This window comes from Melitaea cinxia, chromosome 15 (genome assembly GCF_905220565.1).
Source record: "Melitaea cinxia chromosome 15, ilMelCinx1.1, whole genome shotgun sequence".
Taxonomy (NCBI): Eukaryota; Metazoa; Arthropoda; class Insecta; order Lepidoptera; family Nymphalidae; genus Melitaea; species Melitaea cinxia.
In genome coordinates, this window is record NC_059408.1 from 5,086,230 (window position 1) to 5,107,033 (window position 20,804).

At 34.4% G+C, this 20,804-nt stretch overlaps 3 protein-coding genes across 3 annotated transcripts; all 3 read left to right on the plus strand.

The window, feature by feature from the left end:
* The first annotated feature begins 964 nt into the window (after positions 1-964).
* LOC123660626 lies at positions 965-1,894 on the plus strand. The gene is made up of 3 exons (XM_045595683.1): positions 965-1,063; positions 1,194-1,410; positions 1,488-1,894. The coding sequence occupies exons 1-3, from the start codon at positions 965-967 to the stop codon at positions 1,892-1,894; spliced, it is 723 nt and encodes a 240-aa protein (XP_045451639.1).
* A 1,870-nt stretch (positions 1,895-3,764) lies between these two features.
* LOC123660398 (glyceraldehyde-3-phosphate dehydrogenase 2) lies at positions 3,765-5,796 on the plus strand. Its single transcript, XM_045595488.1, has 2 exons — positions 3,765-3,871; positions 4,569-5,796. The coding sequence occupies exon 2, from the start codon at positions 4,574-4,576 to the stop codon at positions 5,570-5,572; it is 999 nt and encodes a 332-aa protein (XP_045451444.1). The 5' UTR covers positions 3,765-3,871; positions 4,569-4,573; the 3' UTR covers positions 5,573-5,796.
* A 4,621-nt stretch (positions 5,797-10,417) lies between these two features.
* On the plus strand, positions 10,418-20,500 carry LOC123660717 (ralBP1-associated Eps domain-containing protein 1). Its single transcript, XM_045595765.1, has 5 exons — positions 10,418-10,577; positions 10,656-11,066; positions 13,175-13,331; positions 15,654-15,810; positions 17,595-20,500. The coding sequence occupies exons 1-5, from the start codon at positions 10,428-10,430 to the stop codon at positions 18,793-18,795; spliced, it is 2,076 nt and encodes a 691-aa protein (XP_045451721.1). The 5' UTR covers positions 10,418-10,427; the 3' UTR covers positions 18,796-20,500.
* Positions 20,501-20,804: the final 304 nt, after the last annotated feature.

Consider the following 20,804-nt stretch of genomic DNA (forward strand, 5'->3'; position numbering starts at 1 on the left):
AGCGAAGTGATTTATTAGAAAATAATGTAAATACATAAAATATAATTACACAACAAAGCCAATGTAAAACATTGTTAACGATCATAGGCACCACTAATTTGTCTAAAAATTAAAAAAATGATATTAACACATGTTTTCTCTAATATGAACAATGGAGTGTATTCTCCCTGTAAAGTTTATTACTTATATGACTTTATCACGTTAATTTAATCTATTCTGTATCTGTATCAACAACCGTGTAAAATAACTGGTCTCTATGAAAAAAAAATCTCATAAACCTCGTAAAAACTTGGATAAATGCAGATTAAATTCTCATACCAAGTTATGAGATTTATAAGAATTTGTTCTGCATTTGTCCATGTTTTATAAGGTTTATGAGATTTTTTTCCATAGGGATGTATCATCAGCACGTAATAACATTTGTTACCCTTAGCAAAAAAGATCATACACTTTTCCAAGATTACAACTGTGAAATTCGTATCCAATTCCATATAGCGTACTTTACTTAATGCTGTAACAAATATACAGACGGACAAAAATAAAAATAATTAACTTGTATCCTGTTGCTGACTTTTAATAAAAGTCTTTTATAGTATGTTCTTTCTGCATATCTCTAGAGTCTAATTAAAAGCAACGACCAATTGCAATTTCATGAAATGTATAGAAAACTGGAAATAATTGCTGCCCTCTACAGGTCTCATAAAGTTTTGAACACTGTTCACTCCTCGTGTAGTCGTGTGTGTGTATATATATATATATATACATATTGAGGTGATATGCGACCTCCGCGCCATGTATACGATCTCCGTAGTGTTGTTAAAACCAAACGTGTCAACTGTCATACTTTGTTATTTATTATTATTAATTTAGTCATTATATTTGTCTAGTAGAATTCTTTCAGTTAAATAAAACCAATATTCCTCTTGGTTTCTCGTATATTATGCCACAATTTATTTTACTGAAAATGCCTGACGAAAAGCTAGGCATGCCTTCGCTGTCGAGATATCTGCGACCCGATAAGTTTGACATCGAGCCTGATGTCGCGGACGCCGATGAAAAATGGGTACACTTGAAAGCTTGAAGCAAGGAAATCGACATTTGAAAGCTTCTTAGCAGAAGAGATTACCGACGATGTACCAGACTCCCTTAAGCGTAAGCTGCTAGTTAATCACTTATCGGCATCGATTTACAAGCATATCAAAACATGCTCCACTTATAAAGATTCGATGAAAGTTCTAGAAGACATCTATGTCAAACCGAAAAATACTATTCTAGCTCGACATATTCTCTTCAACCGCAAGCAACGAGCCGACGAAACGATCTCTGACTATATTAGAGCTCTCCGACTTTCCGCGAAAGATTGTAAATTCGAAGACGTCATAGCTCAAGAGCATGAAGACCAAGCAATTCGTAGTGCTCTCATATCCGGCTTACTATCACGAAGGATTCGCGAACGGTTACTAGAAAACTCAAACTCACTCTCTCAGAAGCACTTAATCAAGCCGTAGCTCTGGAAACGGCAAAGAAGGATGCAGTTGCTATTGGTATCAGTTCTACGCAGCTTACCGCCATATCGCAAAGTACTTCACGGGACAAGGAATCCGAAAATCTAGCAGCAGCTCCATCGTCACGCACTTTTCAAGCCGCCCCGACTACGCCACCTCCGGCTAAACCCTGCTTCTTTTGCGGCGGGAGTCTTCATCCAAGGTTCAGATGTCCAGCCAACAAAGCCACCTGCAAAAAGTGCTCAAAGAAAGGACACTTTGCAAGCGTCTGTAGATCGGGCAATATCAACTTGAACTCCACGACAGTTGAAGATCCTACGACCTATAACAACAACCACTTCTACAGTGGAACTATTTCTTCTATTTTCTGCCTCTCCTTTGAGCCTTAGGAGTGCGATAATTCCAATCATGGTCAACGAATACAAGGCTGATGCACTCTTCGATACAGGAAGTTCAGTCAGCTTTATTAATGCTAGTGTTGCTCGCATAATGAAACTACGCAAAAAACCCTGCAAGCAGACAGTCAATCTCGCTTCTCTCAATCAAGTTTCCTTTGTCGAAGGCGTCTGCTTTGCTACCATTACAATGAATAAGCATACTTACAAACAACCGCCTCTTCTAGTTGTCGACAACCACTGTGCTGACGTCATCGTCGGCCATGACTTGCTTAAACATCACTCGAGCATTCATTTTAATCTTGGTGGACCTGGCGAACCTTTAGAGATATGCAACGTGTTACGAGCTTCGGTGCCGCCAGCCTCCATATTTACAAATCTGTCGCCGAACATTCGACCGATCGCCGTGAGAAGCCGGCGCTATAGTAAGGAAGATGAGGACTTCATAAAAAAAAAGTGTCTAAATTACTTGAAGACAGGGTCATTGAAACAAGTATTTCCCCCTGGAGAGCCCGAGTCCTCGTAGCGGGAGGAGGGGTTCATCGAAAACGACTTGTCATTGATTACTCCATGACCATAAACAAATTCACCGATCTGGATGCCTTCCCCTTGCCAAACATAGAATCAGTCGTGAACAAAGTATCAAAATTCAAAGTGTTCAGTCAAATCGACTTAAAGAGCGCATACCATCAAATACCCATCTTAGAAAATGAAAAGATATATACTGCTTTCGAAGCATGCAGCAAATTGTACCAGTTTACACGCATTCCATTTGGCGTGACTAATGGCGTTGCGGCTTTTCAACGTACTCTGGACTTCATCATAACAGAAGAGAGACTAGAAGGAACGTTCGCCTACTTAGACGATGTAACCGTCTCCGGCAAAGATCAAAGGGATCATGACCACAATTTAAAACGCTTTATGGACGCAGCTAATAAATATAATTTATCTATAAACGAACGGAAGAGTGCTTTCAATAAAACTAAAATCAATTTGCTTGGATATACTGTTGAAAATAATACTATCAGTCCTGACCCGGAAAGACTAAAACCTCTTCTAGAGCTTCCCGCTCCAACTAAAACTAGTGAACTAAAACGAGTCCTAGGGTTGCTTGCTCATTACGCTAAATGGATTGCGCGTTTCTCAGAAAAAATAAAGCCACTTACATGCGTGACAACTTTCCCGTTGACACCTGAAGCGCTCAAGTGTTTTGAAGAACTCAAGCAAGATATCAAGGAAGCCGCTCTAGTAGCCATTAATGATGATGAAATGTTTACAGTCGAAACAGACGCTTTGGAATTCGCGTTAGGGGCTACTCTGACTCAACATGGAAGACCAGTTGCCTTTTTCTCTCGGACATTGAATAACTCGGAATGCAAACAATCCTCAGTTATTTTCAGATGTAAACCTGAGATTATCATCTTCGGAGGCCATTTCAAAGTTATCGTCGCTGCTATTATCAGTGATACTGGGGAAAGGAGCCAATTGACGGTTTGATACCGTTGAGGTTTCTCCATTATCATACTATTCATGTCATACTTTGTTATTTATTATTATTAATTTACTCATTATATTTGTCTAGTAGAATTCTTTCAGTTAAATAAAACTAATATTCCTCTTGGTTTCTCGTTTATTATGCCACACATATGTATGTATATATATATATATATACATATACATTTGTATATATATATATATATATATATATACACATTCTAATTTATATATTATCACATCGGTTACAATTTCGTTATAATTATCTACAAATATAATAGGTATAGATATTCATTTAATTTAATAAACTCTCTGTATTCCATAGTCTTTGAGAAGTTGATTAAAAAAGTAGCATGTTGTCTATATTCATGCATAGTTTCTATACTTTGTCCTTCAACTGACATTTCCATTCTCCATCTTGCAGAGTTAGGACGTGACGTCTGTCGTTTTATTCTGATTCCACTTAAGATTATTACGGTATGTAAATTAGCATATTTCATATTCTTATTCGAATATCATTTTCTTTAAGTAAAAAGTATCGTTTAGTTCAAAGGGTTGTTTATATTATTTATATAATTACCGAATTCCATAATAATTTCTACATACGTGACCTATCACTCGTGGTATGTCAAACAATTATTCGTCTTATTTGAGATAATTGTTCTACTAGAAATGTTATACCTGTTCTTATAGGAATGCTATAGGAGCCTGTATGAGATATTTGTTGACATTTCACAAGGAATCTATGTGACCTTAATATGACCTTTACTCGCCGGCATAGCATCTACATCGAGGCCTGGGTTAGTTATACTTATTAACCGGGTTGAGCTTCGAAAAGAAAAAGATGCTTTTTTATTTGAGTTGTATGAAATATGTGTATATATTTAATACGTATTTTTTTTTTGTTGTAAAACTTCGGTATTAAAACAAAGATTTAATTCTTTGTATTAAAATATATACAAGTACCGGCGATTAAGTGTTCTTGATATTTTTGTTTTTTTTTCTTACCCTTTTACTAATAGATATTTCGGGTAAATAGTAACTTGACCCTATTCTACGTGACATTGACGATATCATCTGTGCTCCTTTGGCACTATTGAAAGCCATTTTAAGAAGAAGAGAAGAAAAAGAGAACTTAACCCTAAAAATAATAAAAGTAAATTTTTATTTTCAGTAAATATGTCGAAAATCGGTATCAACGGATTTGGCCGTATTGGTCGTCTGGTACTTCGTGCTTCCATTGAAAAGGGAGCTCAAGTTGTAGCTATCAACGACCCTTTCATTGGCCTGGACTACATGGTCTACCTGTTCAAGTACGATTCCACTCATGGACGTTTCAAGGGAACCGTTGAAGCTGGTGATGGTCACCTCATCGTAAATGGAAAGAAAATTGCAGTCTTCTCTGAAAGGGATCCTAAAGCTATTCCATGGGGTAAGGCTGGAGCTGAGTATGTCGTAGAATCAACTGGTGTCTTCACAACCACGGATAAGGCATCTGCTCATTTGGAAGGTGGAGCTAAGAAAGTAATTATCTCTGCTCCCAGTGCTGACGCACCCATGTTTGTTGTTGGTGTTAACTTGGAAGCCTACGATCCATCATACAAAGTCATCTCTAATGCTTCCTGCACAACTAACTGTTTGGCTCCCCTTGCCAAGGTCATCCATGACAACTTTGAAATTGTTGAGGGTTTGATGACTACTGTTCATGCTACTACTGCTACCCAGAAGACTGTCGACGGTCCCTCTGGCAAGTTATGGCGTGATGGTCGTGGTGCCCAACAAAATATCATTCCCGCTTCAACTGGTGCCGCTAAAGCTGTAGGCAAAGTTATTCCTGCACTCAATGGTAAACTCACTGGTATGGCCTTCCGTGTGCCAGTTCCTAATGTATCTGTAGTTGACCTTACTGTGCGTCTTGGCAAACCAGCCAGCTATGATGCCATCAAGCAAAAGGTTAAGGAAGCAGCTGAAGGACCCTTGAAGGGTATTCTTGGATACACCGAAGACCAAGTTGTATCTACTGACTTTGTCGGTGATTCCCACTCTTCTATCTTTGATGCTGCTGCTGGTATCTCTCTAAACGATAACTTTGTCAAGCTTATCAGCTGGTACGACAATGAATATGGCTACTCTAGCCGTGTCATCGATCTCATCAAATACATCCAAACCAAGGATTAAATTACTACATTCATAGAAGAGATATGATTGTGTAATGTCGAGATTAACGATGCTTATAATTATTTTAAGTCTTTAAGTGTAGATGTGAATTCTATTCTAAATTATCGTACTACTTCGACAGTAGAGGTATGCTTTGATAGCATACATCACCTGTAATTGTACATTAGAATAACATGTTGAACACAAAAAGTCATTATAAGGACAATTAAATTATTAGACATGTTTGTTCTTATTTTTATTCATTACAGTTAATTTTATTTTATATTTAATGTACACAAATAATTAAAATATTACAAATGGTAAAATGATTGTTTTATTGTTATGAACTCTTAATGGGTAAAGAATATAAGTAACTTAAAAGATTACAAAAATTAAAATATAAATTTTGAGTGTAAACGATTTTAAATCACTATGCAGTATGTATTTCTCCTTTTTTAACCGACTTCCAAAAAAGGAGAAGGTTCTCAATTCGACTGGATTTTTTTTTTTTTTTTTTTTTTTTTTTATGTATGTTACATCAGAACTTTTGACCGGGTAGACCGATTTCAACAAATTTAGTTTTAATCGAAAGGTGGTGTGTGCCAATTGGTCCCATTTAAATTTATTTGAGATCTAACAACCACTTTTCGAGTTATATCTAATAATGCGTTTTTACTTGACGCTTTTTTCGTCGACCTACGTTGTATTATACCGCATAACTTTCTATTGGATGTACCGATTTTGATAATTCTTTTTTTGTTGGAAAGGGGATATCCCTAGCTTGGTACCATGATAAGAAAACCAGGATCTGATGATGGGATCCCAGAGAAATCGAGGGAAATTCTCGAAAATCCGTAATAACTTTTTACTGGGTGTACCGATTTTGATAATTTTTAATTTAATCGAAAGCTGATGTTTATCATGTGGTCACATATAAATTTTATCGAGATATGATAACTACTTTTTGAGTAATCTTTGATAACGCGTAGTTGCTTGACTATTTTTTCGTCGATCTATGTTATATTACTTGTCGATGTAATTGAAGTCGGTTTTTTTTTCGTTTGCGAGCAAACACAATTATTAAAAGATGTAAAAGTAATATATTGAAATGTTTATCTATAAAATTGAATTGAATGCAATCAAATCTATTTATTGGCATCAAATAAATAGATTCAATTGCATAGAATAAGAAAAACTAGCATTCTCTATTTCATCTTCCAATACGATAATTATATACATTGCATTAAAATAAATGAGGTAATAATCACTATACTGTAAAATTTATTTCCCAAAACTAGATTTAATTAGGTATTTATTTAATAACATTATCAAATTTCAATTTGGTTACAATAAATCAGAAAAAAGATTAAACATTAGCCATATAAAAATATAAATAAGATATTTATATTAGCTGTAAGGAAGGAAAAGTCAACTGTAATTTAAGATTTTTTATTATTATTTTCTAGACTAGATCCCTTGCAGTTTTACACACAATAATAACTATACACACACATGCTTCTTAATTTTTTATGCCACTAAAAGTTGTTTTTCAGATTAATAAAGAGGACCCGCTAACATTCACTTACTTTTTAATATGTTATATATTCCTCGAAAATTCATGTTTTAGAGTATAAAAAAATACATTTGAAATAATGCATTTTTAAATAGGTATAACGGTATAAGTATTACATTATTTCTAAATAGTCGACCGTGTCGGTAATTCAACACATTATCGTCAAAAGAAAACAAATAATTGTGTTTGCAAGCAAACGAAGAAAAACCGACTTCAATTAAGCGACGAAACCTTGGACGAAACACAAAAGATAGATCTTCAAACGTTTAACTAGATGCGGCTAGACGAAATAATCTTTTCGTACAATAGACTAGTAAGCCTTTTTTGTGCCTATTAAGCCCTACTATTACAAGCATAGACCAAGTAATGTATTATATGATTACAAGTTTACAACGCTCCGTATTTTATTATTATACTCTTTGTTACAACATATGTCTGTGCTATTTAGACAGTCGATCTGTAAACCACAGAGTACGTTGTAATATTACCAGTATATAAGTGTATAATCTATGGTAATATTCAGTCGTGCCTCGGGGCTGACACACCTACCCCACCCCAGCCTGCAAAATAATGATATTTGTAATAAAAAAAATACTAATTGATAGATTTTGAATTGCTCAATTCAACTACGTTGTCTTTTTAAATTGCTCACCTCAAATTATATAATTAAAAATCAAATTTTTAAAAAAAAAAAATTAAATATTTTCAAACTCCTATATCTTTCGATGTATACAATATTTTAAATTGCTCAAAATGTTAAAAAACTGCTCAAGTTGCATTCATAATTGCTCAAGTACAGTTTTGAACGGATCCACTTCCCTTAATTTTTAAATAAATATAAATAGTTTGAACAAATAAAATAATGATATTTGTAAAAAAAAAAAATGCAACTTGATATAAATGCAACTTGAGCAGGGTTTTAACACGTTGAGCAATTTAAAATATTGTATACATCAAAAGATACAGGAGTTTGAAAATATTGATAAAAGAATATTTTTCAACGACTTTTTTGATTTGTAATTAAATAATTTGAGGTGAGCAATTTAAAAGGACAACGTAGTTGAATTGAGCTATTGAAAATCTATCGATTAGTATCTTTTTTATTACGAATATCCGCAATTTTTTGGCTTCGCATCATTGTCTATGCGAACGCGCAGCGTACACCTGTCTTATGATATAAACGATAAATTTGTTCAAACTATTTATATTTATTTAAAAATTAAGGAAAGCGGAGCTGTTTAAAACTGTATTTGAGCAATTATAAATGCAACTTCAGCAGGGTTTTAACACGTTGAGCAATTTAAAATATTGTATACATCAAAAGATATAGGAGTTTGAAAATATTGATAAATGAATTTTTTCAACGACTTTTTTGATTTATAATTAAATAATTTGAGGTGAGTAATTTAAAAGGATAACGTAGTTGAATTGAGCTATTGAAAATGTATCGATTAGTATTTTTTTTTTACAAATATCATTATTTTATTTGTTCAAACAATTTATATATATTTAAAAATTAAGGAAAGTGGAGCTGTTCAAATCTGTACTTGAGCAATTATAAATGCAACTTCAGCAGGGTTTTAACACGTTGAGCAATTTAAAATATTGTATACATCAAAAGATATAGGAGTTTGAAAATATTGATAAATGAATTTTTTTCAACGACTTTTTTGATTTTTAATTAAATAATTTGAAGTGAGCAATTTAAAAGGCCAACGTAGTTGAATTGAGCTATTGAAAATCGAACGATTAGCATCTTTTTATTACGAATATCCGCAATTTTTTTGGCTTCCCATCATTGTCTATGCGTATCTGCAGCGCTCACTTTGTCGATATAAACGTTAAATTTGTTCCAACTTTATATATTTATTTAAAAATTAACGAAAGTGGAGCTGTTCAAATCTGTACTTGAGCAATTATAAATGCAACTTCAGCAGGGTTTTAACACGTTGAGCAATTTAAAATATTGTATACATCAAAAGATACAGGAGTTTGAAAATATTGATAAAAGAATATTTTTCAACGACTTTTTTGATTTGTAATTAAATAATTTGAGGTGAGCAATTTAAAAGGACAACGTAGTCGAATTGAGCTATTGAAAATGTATCGATTAGTATTTTTTTTTTTACAAATATCAATATTTTATTTGTTAAAACTATTTATATTTATTTAAAAATTAAGGGAAGTGGATCTGTTCCAAACTATACTTGAGCAATTATAAATGCAACTTGAGCAGTTTTTTAACACTTTGAGCAATTTAAAATATTGTATACATCGAAAGATATAGGAGTTTGAAAATATTTGATTTTTTTTTAAATTTTGATTTTTAATTATATAATTTGAGGTGAGCAATTTAAAAGAACAACGTAGTTGAATTGAGCAATTCAAAATCTATCAATTAGTATTTTTTTTATTACAAATATCAATATTTTGCAGGCTGGGGTGGGGTAGGTGGCTGACACACACACTTTTTTTAATGAGTTTTGTAACCTATTTTTATAATCATTTTTTTTTCGCGTTATTCGAGTTATTATTTTAGATGAGGATTTTTTTAGTAAATAATATTACAATTTAATTAACAGTCGTAGATGTTTTTATTATATTTTGAGATTTTGTAAATAATTCTTTAATAATTTTTTAAACGTGCTTTTAGCTTCTTTAATAACTGTGGGTATTTTATTATATATTCCTACACATTCATAAATTGGCTAATTATCATCATCATCATTTCAACCTATTGCAGTCCACTGCTGGGCATAGGCCTCCACAAGTCCATAGTCACCACGCTGGGCAGGCGGGTTTGTGACCGCAAGGCTGGCTTTGTCGCACCGAAGACGCTGCTGCCCGTCTTCGGCCTGTGTATTTCAAAGCCAGTAGTTGGATGGTTATCCCGTCATCGGTCGGCTTTATAGGTTCCAAGGTGGTAGAGGAACCGTGCTATCACTTAGTCGCCTCTTACGACACCCACGGGAAGAGAGGAGGTGGCTATATTCTTTAATTCTGTAGCACACAGCCTAAATTGGCATATACAAATAAATAAAAATATTCATTATAATAGTTATTATTATCTGTATTAATGACACATATTTTGCACCTATAATAAATAATGGCTGCGGGCATGTCGGGCAGCTGTCAATGACATATTCGTTTGCTTCGTGTAAATTTTGTGATGTTAAATTTTCAAATCCGTCTTTTTATCAATGAATATGTTTTACATTAACAGATAATGGTTATTCAAGTTTTTTGGGTATTTTATTACAAATTGTAAGAATTTTTGCTTAATAACAGTGTATTTTTATTATAATGGAGGATCTCAATTTGACAGAGACCGAAATGAGATATTTCGGTGATTTGTTTTTATGTTGCGACGAAGAATCAAACGGGAAAATACCGATTCTAAAGGCCACAGAATTATTTAGATCCTCTAACATACCCAATGATGTATTACGACAGGTAATTTATATGTACATCGCTTATTAAACTGCGTTTTGTTAACAAATATTTAATGAATGTCTTAATTACACCTTACAGATCATGGACATAAGTGTGGCACCCAATACCTGTAGCGCATTGAATCACATGAATAGAAAACAATTTTATTCTGCATTAAAATTAATAGCAGCTTTTCAAACAAATATGTCTTTAAAACCTGAATTACTTTCGACGCCACTAGACCTTCCTCTTCCAAGGTTTACATGGGCACTTAATTCAGATGCTAACGCCGATTTAATACAGTTATCTAATTCTCCAAAAGAGCAGCATATATCAAAAAGGCAAAGGAATTTTGTTGACAATCTTGGAGAATATGAACCCATAGGTTTACTATCGAACCTGTCTGATGGTGATGTTCCCCAAGCGCTGTCTCACGATGCCACGGAGGCTCTAAGTACTGATTCTGAAATGGAATCTGAAACTACATCACAAAGATCGGGATCTTGTGGGGTGAGTAAGCATTATATTATAGTAGTCTAAAGTTATGATAATATTAAATTTAAGATGAGTATATTCAGGAAAATTATATAAAACTAGCTGAACCTACAAACTGTGTTTTGCCATATTATATGTTATTAACCCCCTTATTCCCCCCTCCCTTATATCTTAGGAGGTATGAAAAATAGATTTTGGCTAATTCTCAGACCTACCCAATATACACATGAAATTTTATAAAAATCGGTCCAGCTGTTTCGTAGGAGTATGGTAATTAACATTGTAACATGAGAATTTTATATATAAGATTTAAAATCTTTCATAGATTATACATTTCATACATTGTTTATAATAAAATGCGTACATAATACTATAGAATGCTAGAAAATGCTTCCACACTTTTTAATCTTATCAATGTTTACTATCTAGATACCAAAGTGAAAATTATGCCAAAATTTCTAGGGCTATTACTGTTTTCATGTAATATTCATATCTTTAGTAAGTCTGTTAGCTACCTGAAAATGTTTTTAAATTTGCAGTGTTATCAGTAGGTTAACTGACGTCTCTTGTTATAATGGAATTTGATAAGGATACAATGTCAAACATTTTGCTATATTGAGTCTAATTACCCTAAATAATATGTTGTTGTAACAAATATTACTATCTAAACTTACATTTTAGTAACTTTTACTTTATTAGTATTATAATTCAAATTTTTTTTAAAGAATAATTCTTGCAGATTCTTCTCTGTAGAAATTACATTCTGTGTATATATAATCGGTGGTATTTGTAGTATGATACAAAAAGTTTTTGACCTACTTGATAGAGTAATTTTTGATTTTGACTAACTTTAATTTTAAATACTCGTATTCTTAATAATAATCAATTTTATATTTTCATTATTTGGTTTTAAACAGTAACATACTTATAAAAATACTTATCCATAAAAGATTTTCTTGGTATTTGACATCTTTATTTTTATAAAGATATGTATATCATAAATTCAAAAATACAGTAAAATCAATAATTAAACTAGGCAGGCCTTTGTTAACTTGGAAACTCTTAAGACTCATACCATACTATGTAATGGCCTATAAACTATTCTCGTAACTGCTGCTCTAATTGATAAGAAATTGTTCAAATTGAAGTAGTGGTAAAATAAATAGATGCTATGGCTTAATCAAATTGACAACCACTTTAGTGTTACACTGTAAGAAAAGATTGATTAATGTCAATTGAACTGTTTTTTAATTTTTATACAAATATTTATTTTGGTCTAATTTTGCATCCTTGTGAAGCTCCATTATGATTAAGAGAACATCTGAACCTAATGATTCCGGTTTTTATAACTTAATATGGAAATTATCCAACTGTTAGTGAAGCATTGTGGTAGATGCTTTATCCCTTCTTTCATATTAATAAAAAGTTTACAATATTTTAGAATTGTTTTGAATTCTTTAATGTACATTTATTATCATGACACATTTTCCCTAACTAAATATACATATGTATAAATTTAAATCTTCCTAAATCGTAGATTTTACTTTTATATCTTTAGATTTAAGAACATTTATAGATAAATATGAGGATTTTAATAAACAGTGTTTCATTCATTGGTATTTTAATTCTTAGAATTTGCTAAAGACTTGGTAAATGTATAATTATTATGTAACTTTTGATGGTGCCATGTCTGTTATGTCATGATATCTTCACGATACAATGTAAATAGTCTCTTTGCCTTTGCATAACAGAACACTAGCATCCATATTCAGTTTTGCATACCAAGTTATCTTTGTGATGTCTTCAACGTTAAACCTCATAAATATCTGAAAGCTTTATTGAGTAAATAGCAGTAAAAGTTCTAAATTATTAATGACGGCATATCTTTTCAGACTTGCATCTTAGAATTTATGAGTAAAAATTACTTTTATCAAAATTTTAACCTTCCCAGTTATATACTATATTATATATATATGTACAAAATACTTAATAGTTAATTAAACAATTTATCTACATAGGAAGATAAAAATATTTCGATTACTATGTTGATTACTATGTTTATTCTTTAATACCTTATTATTGATAGTAATTTTTTATGTCGAGTTATATAATGTTAATAACAGAGAAGAGCAAACGCTGGTTCACCCTGGAGTACTGCAAGTGAAAGCCCGACCCCGACAAATAGTGTGGCAGAACGGGTCCATCCTGTATGGGAACACAGTGCAACAGGACGTGGTGTTTGGCCTACTAACACTGCTGAAGAACATACAAGACTTTTAGGTAAGTGTGACATTGGCGAAATTTTCTGTGCTATCTTGGCTTTTTTGGTAAAAGACATTAATTACTCCTAATTAATAATAAGGAAGAATTATATATTAAAAAAAAAAAAAAATACATAAACCAAAACCATTTAAATATTAAAAAATTTGCAATATAGATTCTGATTTTAAGATCCGATAGTGATGATGCGTTAATAAATAATATATTTAAATGTATTTTTACTCTACTTATATTAACTTGTAGCTGTTACTATTTTACTACTTTTTCATAATCATATTATTTATACTACGGTAAACATACATTATGGATTCAAATGAAATTTATTTAGTCAACATGATTGACGGTCAGAAAATTATTGTATAAATAAATACAATTGTGTAATTTCGTAAAGTGATAATTATTATACTTATTTAGTGCGAATTATTCGCACGGGTATAGCTAGTGATACTTTTATTCTTTATCATCAGTAAATGGTTGCATCATTTTCTATAATATTTATTTTAACAGACAATTGCTGTTAACAGCTTATTGGACGAAATGACATTGAATAAGCCAATATTTTTTAAGATTGATAAAATATAGACAGATGTGCTATGTTTACTTATTGTTGATTATTTAAGAAATTGTATTTCCTTTTGTGTTAAGAAAATATTTATTTTAAATTACCAATTTAATGTTTGTATTGAAAAATATTTTTAAATTAGAAATACTCGTATTTATAAAACATATCCATAAAGTATTAAAATATTGCAACATTAATGACAGATTTTTAAAAAATGTATGAGAAAGACGAATTTTACTAATGTAATAAATTTTAAAATATGTGAACATGTTTCGTAGTCCTGCACTCAAAAAATAGTAATCCGATTACTATGAAATTTGATGACTCGTTGGCGCAGCGGTCACAGCTCTGGCTGTTGCGCTAGCGGCCGCGGGTTCGATCCCCGCTTACGACAGACATTTATATTAGCCATATACATGACCGTCGTGGTCTGGGCGATTGTGCTTGTGTATTGTGTGTGTTTCCGGACCCCGGATATGGAGAAAATCCTACTGGGCGCCGTTGAGCGTGAAGCGTTTATTATTATTATTATTTATTATTGTGATAGTGATAAAAAGAAAAGATTTTGTTCTGAAATTCCTCCAAACCGAAAGTTGCGCGGAGAAAGCCGAGAGGCTAGACTAGTATAAAATATTTGTACTATGCTGACTATTCTATTGTAAAAGCACTACGTGTTTACGTAATTTTCTTACGCGTTTAAGATTTCTCCACTGTCTGTCTTAAAATAATTACTTTCACTTGCATTCAAAAATGATTAAATGTGAGCCAGTTATGTTCGTTTTCATTCTATGTGTGTGATCTCATTAATCTCATAGAAAGCTATACAATTATAAAATATCTAAATATTGGTGAATGTACATAATTATAATAAAATTGACCCAGTTGATGTTTGCAAACGAGTGATATTTAGGAAATACGAATCTAAATATGCTGTGTGGTTACGGCATTCCAGAATATAGCCACCCCCTCTCTTCCCGTGGGTGTCGTAAGAGGCGTGTAAGGGATTACACAGTTCCACTACTACCTTGGAACTTATAAAGCCGACCGATGGCGGGATAGCCATCCAACTGCTGGCTTTGAAATACACAGGCCGAAGACGGGCAGCAGCGTCTTCGGTGCGACAAAGCCAGCCCTGCGGTCACCAATCCGCCTGCCCAGCGTTGTGGGGCCTATGTCCAGCAGTGGATTGCGATAGACTGACTTAATGATGACGTTTACATAATATGGGGTCTATAAAAGTAATAACATTTAAACAATTAAAAATTATGTGTAATTTTTAAAATTACTTTGGAGAAATTAGGAATGTTTCTTTGAGGGATTTAAATGGTTTTAGTTTTGGTATAAGAAAATTATCATGTTTTAAATATCATTTGGAAATTTCAAAACCATAAAAACCATTTCAAATCCTATGATTTTGCTTTTGTTCGAGAGAGAAAAAAAGTATTTTATAAGCAACAAAAGGTACAATTCACACTGTTACAATTAAGGTGGTATAAAGAAATGTATTTATAACTAAAGTGTACCTGTTATCTGAAAGAGGGGGACTTTTAACCAAATTAAAGCTATTAGGTGATAAAAAACTATTACTATGTTCTCCTGCTAAGCTACCACCAGTGAAAATATACCACGGCTAGTGTTGCAGGTGTCCATAGGCTCAGTTGGGTAGTATATTTGTTGCCTCCTCATACTTCCTAGTAAGTATTAAAAAAAATAACATTTTTAAATAATAAGGATAAAAATTAAATAAATGGTAATTTCAGGCACGGAAGAGGAGTCTTCAGACCGACACTCATCGGAAGAGGAGGGCGAGGTGGAAGGGGACGTGTTCGCGATCAGCGAGGCGCAAGCGCGGCACTACGCGGCTCAGTTCGCGCAACTGCGGCCCGAGCGTGGCTTGCTCTCCGGACAGACTGCTAGGCATGTACTATATATACAGTATTGTGGAATCGTATAGACCCCATTATATATACAGTACTGTGTGGGGTCGTATAGACCCCACGGTATGTAAGAGGTATATCGATATACGAGAACATCCAGTCGGTTTGGATGATATCTAGTTCTGTGGCAAAGGATGCAATTGTAAAATCACGACGGTGATTCCATATCGGAAAGTTCTTTAAAATACTCCCCATTATACAGTCGGAATAAACATACAGAGAAACATAACTCGATAAGTAGTAGAAAATTATTTTTATTTTTATTTAGTGCAACTTTTTATAAAGGCGTTTCATCCTACTATAATTTTTTTTCACTTTTTACTGTTTTCAAAGGCTAAAAGCACTGGTCTGTATTCGGAGGCATGCTCACAGAAATTCTCAATTTCAAACATAAATTATAATCTGTCCCGCCACTACCACGCGAAGCATATTAACAGGCCACTGTAAAAGGCATCACTCGTATTTTCATCAACATAGAGCAACGAATATTGCTGTTTTGCAATAACGTCGCAGAATAAACAGTGTGGGTGAAAGTACTGAACCATGAGGAAAATCAGCGTTAACAGGCATGGTTTCAGATCACATTCTATCGACAGTAACATTGATGCTTTGACGCTCTTGCATCCAATAGCGGTTGCCCAGCGAGAGCTCAACAGTCAAGTCTGTGCTAGCATGTACTGTCCCACTGCTGAGCATAGGCTTTTTTATCCACATAAATAGTGTTTATCTTTTTATTGTCAGTAATCTGAACGTGCTCTCCTCGGCACAGTGGGAAAACCCCTCAAAGATAAGAAAGACATCTTGATTGGAAAAAAAAAATTGATACAAATATCAGCTGAAATCAAATCCACACAGCCGGTGTCTTACTACTACACCGGAATGATTGTTTTATCAGAATATAAGTAAATAACAATTATAAATATAATCAGTAGTAGATTTCACATCCATTATCATACGATAAAATAAAAACATTCGCCAAATATTCGTATCGTTTCGCGCGAATACCAATGCGAATATTGAAAAGTCGCGAATATTCGTGAATGCGAATGTGCGAATACGAATGTGCGAATGCAAATATTCGTACATCATTAATGTGTTCTACGTATACAGTATTGTGGGGTCGTATGAACCCCATAGTATCTGTACAGCAGTGTATGCGGGTCGTATAAAACTCGTGATATGTATACAGTGTGTGAGGTTGTATAGACTCCTTATATGTATGTATACAGCAGTGTGTTTCTTCGCTTCAGCCTGTAATATCCCACTACTGGGCATAGGCCTCTTTCCCCATGTAGGAGAAGGATCAGAGCTTAATCCACCACGCTGCTCCAATGCAGGTTGGCGGATATATTCCCTACTATGAGTAACGATCGCTATCAGGTGTACATGATAACAACTGGGACCGACGGCTTAACGTGCTCTCCGAGGCGCGGTGGGGAGACCCACCGAATGAAATGTTGTGTTTCGTTGCAGTGAAAATTTGTTCATGAATAAAGAATATTAGGTGTTTTGCGAATTATATAATTTTAAAATGTATTTGTATTTAATATGTACATTTAAAACTCATACTCAACAATATAGGTATCTGAAAATATCGATATACACTTTTTAGATAAAATCTAAGGAAAGTCTCAATTTAAATAACATTCTATTACTATCCTATATGCCGAATACAATAATGATTAGACTTTAAAAGCAATGGGTGAGCTTAGAGATTGATATTATTTTCAATTGGTAAACGAAAATATTAATTTTCTGTTGTAGGTTGTTCTTCGAAAAGTCGCGACTCTCTGTTCCAGATTTAAGGAAAATCTGGCTATTATCCGATATAACAAAGGACGGTATGCTCACATTGGAGGAGTTCAGCATAGCGATGCATTTGATCGTTCTGAGGCGGAACAACATCCCTGTGCCAGATGTGTTGCCCGCCTGCCTCTTGCCCAAAGTGGACTCCAACTTCTCTCAGCAGGCCATCACAACCGATTTAGTCGATCTGGGCGCCGACATGTTCAGCTCGGGAACCTCGGCCGACTTTAACTTCGCACCCAAACCAGAAAACAACGATCCGTACGAGAGCAAAGTCAAGAAAACTGAAGACCGGCCGCCCTCCCTTTCTCCGCCGAAACCGGAACCGCAGGCGAACAAGGAGTGGACTAAATTCGTCGACTCGCCCACATCGAGCGTGTCGAGCCCCGGCCCGAAGCCGGTCAACTTCGATTTCCACAAGTCTGCTCTCGAGAGGGATCCGAAGATCTTTCACCCGGTGGCGCTTCGCGTCACTCCGGACGCGAACGCGTTGCCCGAAGACGCGCGTGTTAGTACGTCGCCGCGTCGGGACGACTTTGCGCTCGCCTTCGAGCCTCCCAGCCCGAAGCGACTTAACTCAACTGAGCCGCCGGCCAACGGGAACGAGATTAAATCGATCCAGCGCCCGCAGCCGAAGAAGCCCGTAAAGAGTGTCGGGGTGTTGCCTCCGCCTCCCGCGCGCGAGTCTGTCGCCACCGTGGACGAGGGTCCGCAGTCGCTGCAGTACGCGCCCAAGAAGGAGCCCCCCCCGCCGCCGCCGCCGCGGCCTCTCCGCAACCACGCGCGCTCCAGCTCGCTGGACCTCACGCGACTGAAGGGTGCGCCCCCGCCGCCGCAACCTCCCCCTCGCTCCTCCCCCTCCGGCCCCTCGCCCCCGCGCCGCCCCCCCGCGCGCGACGAGCCTGCTTTCCCTCCGGACACCTTCGACACGAACTACGATGAGCCCGTTTACGCGCCAAAAATGCATGGTGCCTTCGAGGTGTACCGGAAGCCGTCTCGTGAATCATCGGGCGAGCCGGAACCGGATGTGAAGGCTCTGAGGGAGCAAAACGCCGTACTGCACCGCGTGTGTCGCGCCCTAATGGCGGAATTGGCTGACGTGACACGCGAGCGCGAGGCGCTGCGCGTGCGCCTCGACGCGCACTCCACACCCGTCTAGTCACACACAACCCACAAACCCAACTCCGCTCTTCCCCATCCACCCTACGTTACTATGTTTAAAACCACGTTCACGTTATCGATCCGTGTAATCTCATGAATAATTTCATATTTGTTATAATCTGTGCGATTTCTTTTCGCTTCTAACGGATAACGCTCTCCCGTCCGGTATCCTCCCTGTATATTTATTTTAACTCGTTCACGTTATCTATCCGTGTAATCTCATAAAATATTTTTGTATTTATTCGTTCTATTCTGTGCGATTTCATTATGATCGTTGTTGTACTCGAGAACGGCTTAAGCGTATTCGGTCCTAACGGATAACGAAATATAATTTAGATAGAGCGTTTCTAATGTTAAATGTTTAAAGAATTCTCAGAAATGTTCGTTACATTTAAACGTCAGTTTTGTTGTAAATTAAAGTAATTAGAGTGCTAAGAACTATTCGCGTTTTCTTTGAGAAAATTAAAAAGATCGTTGCAATCCTTGCATCGTCTAAAGAATTTGAGACGCATCTTAAAAATCGAAGCTTAATTAAATTGAAGAGGCTATAGAATTTTCCAATGATTTTAATATATTCTCGTCATTGTTTCGTCTATAAATTTTCAAAAACATTTCGCATCTTTTGACTGTATAATATTTTATAAATCCCTTAAATTTTATTATTTGTATAAACTTGTAGAATTGGTTCAACAAAATAACTACCTCAAAATTTTTACATAAATATAGATGTTTCTAGCTTTGCAGAATATTTGTTAATAGTAATATTACTGGAACTATTTCAAATAGACTCATTTAAAATAAAAACATTCAATCTTACTACCCTCAAAGCCAATCTTTGAAAATTTCAAACGTTTCTAAAACTATTGTACTAGTAAGTTGTAATCTGATCTTTATAGCACAATTCTGAAAATGGATTAAGTTATTTCTATAAAACACAAAGAAAGTTATGGCATTTAAGTATTTATATATTTAAATTATCTGCTTTCGCGAACATATTTAAATGTAAGTAGTTATTTTTATATATTGAAAAAAGTGGCGCTAGAATTGCTTAAATTGCATTCCTAATATTATTGTTTTTACGCTTTATTGTAAAAAATATAAAAAAAAAAAACGAAATAAAAAATCTTAACTAAAATAATATGTGAATGTTGTATATTATCGTTAGAATTAGCTTCTGTAAATGTAAAAGATGGAAAGACTTAAGATTTTGAAATGCGGTTTACATGGGATTTGTATGTAGATAGATAATGATTGTCTTATTGCCATTAAAATATCTCATATATGTATAAAATATTTAATATTTTCGTCTGGCAACTATTGATCGCTGAGAACTCGGGCGTTAATCTAAGTGATGTTATGAAAGAATAAATATTACATTATTAGAATAATATAAATAGTGAAACAAAGTGTGAAACAACTTGTACGATATAAGATTATTGTAAAAGTATTTATCGTTTATTTTAGTCATATTTTAAGAACATCGTACTTTATTGAAACCTATTAATCGAAACTATGTAAATATTATTTTCTATCCCATTGCGTATTTTGGTACCTATCTACTGTAAGCTTTTTGACCTCACAAATCTCTATTTCGGTCCAATTTTTGTAAAACTAACAATGTTCACCATTATATTTACCTATTTATGTTCAAAATATGCATATGATTGTAGTAAACTATGTACAATAAAAGAATTTCAAAATTATATATTTTTCATTATACATCGAAGGATATGTCAAGTAGTTTGAACTCGATAACGATTCGTATGGAATTATTCGAACTGCCCAGTTTGAGTTATCGCATAATATAAAATTGAGGAATTTTATAGTAAGAAATAAACTTACTTAAGTACAAAAGATTTAGAAAAGTCGTTGGATATAAATTATTACTGATACTGTTTAGATCACTATGCTAACTGGACTTTGTTTTAGAGTTATGACTTTATTGTGCGTCTATTAAAGAGTTAACTATGTCCGGTTCATAGGTTGAGTTACAGGTACCCTAATTCA

Coding starts and splice junctions, on each gene's coding strand:
- LOC123660717 (XM_045595765.1), top strand. CDS start 10,428: ATGGAGGATCTCAATTTGACAGAGACCGAAATGAGATATTTCGGTGAT. Junction 11,067..13,174: donor AAAGATCGGGATCTTGTGGG/GTGAGTAAGCAT, acceptor TGTTAATAACAG/AGAAGAGCAAACGCTGGTTC. Junction 15,811..17,594: donor CTCTCCGGACAGACTGCTAG/GCATGTACTATA, acceptor TTTCTGTTGTAG/GTTGTTCTTCGAAAAGTCGC.
- LOC123660626 (XM_045595683.1), top strand. CDS start 965: ATGCCTGACGAAAAGCTAGGCATGCCTTCGCTGTCGAGATATCTGCGA. Junction 1,064..1,193: donor CGGACGCCGATGAAAAATGG/GTACACTTGAAA, acceptor TCGATTTACAAG/CATATCAAAACATGCTCCAC. Junction 1,411..1,487: donor GCATGAAGACCAAGCAATTC/GTAGTGCTCTCA, acceptor TCACTCTCTCAG/AAGCACTTAATCAAGCCGTA.
- LOC123660398 (XM_045595488.1), top strand. CDS start 4,574: ATGTCGAAAATCGGTATCAACGGATTTGGCCGTATTGGTCGTCTGGTA.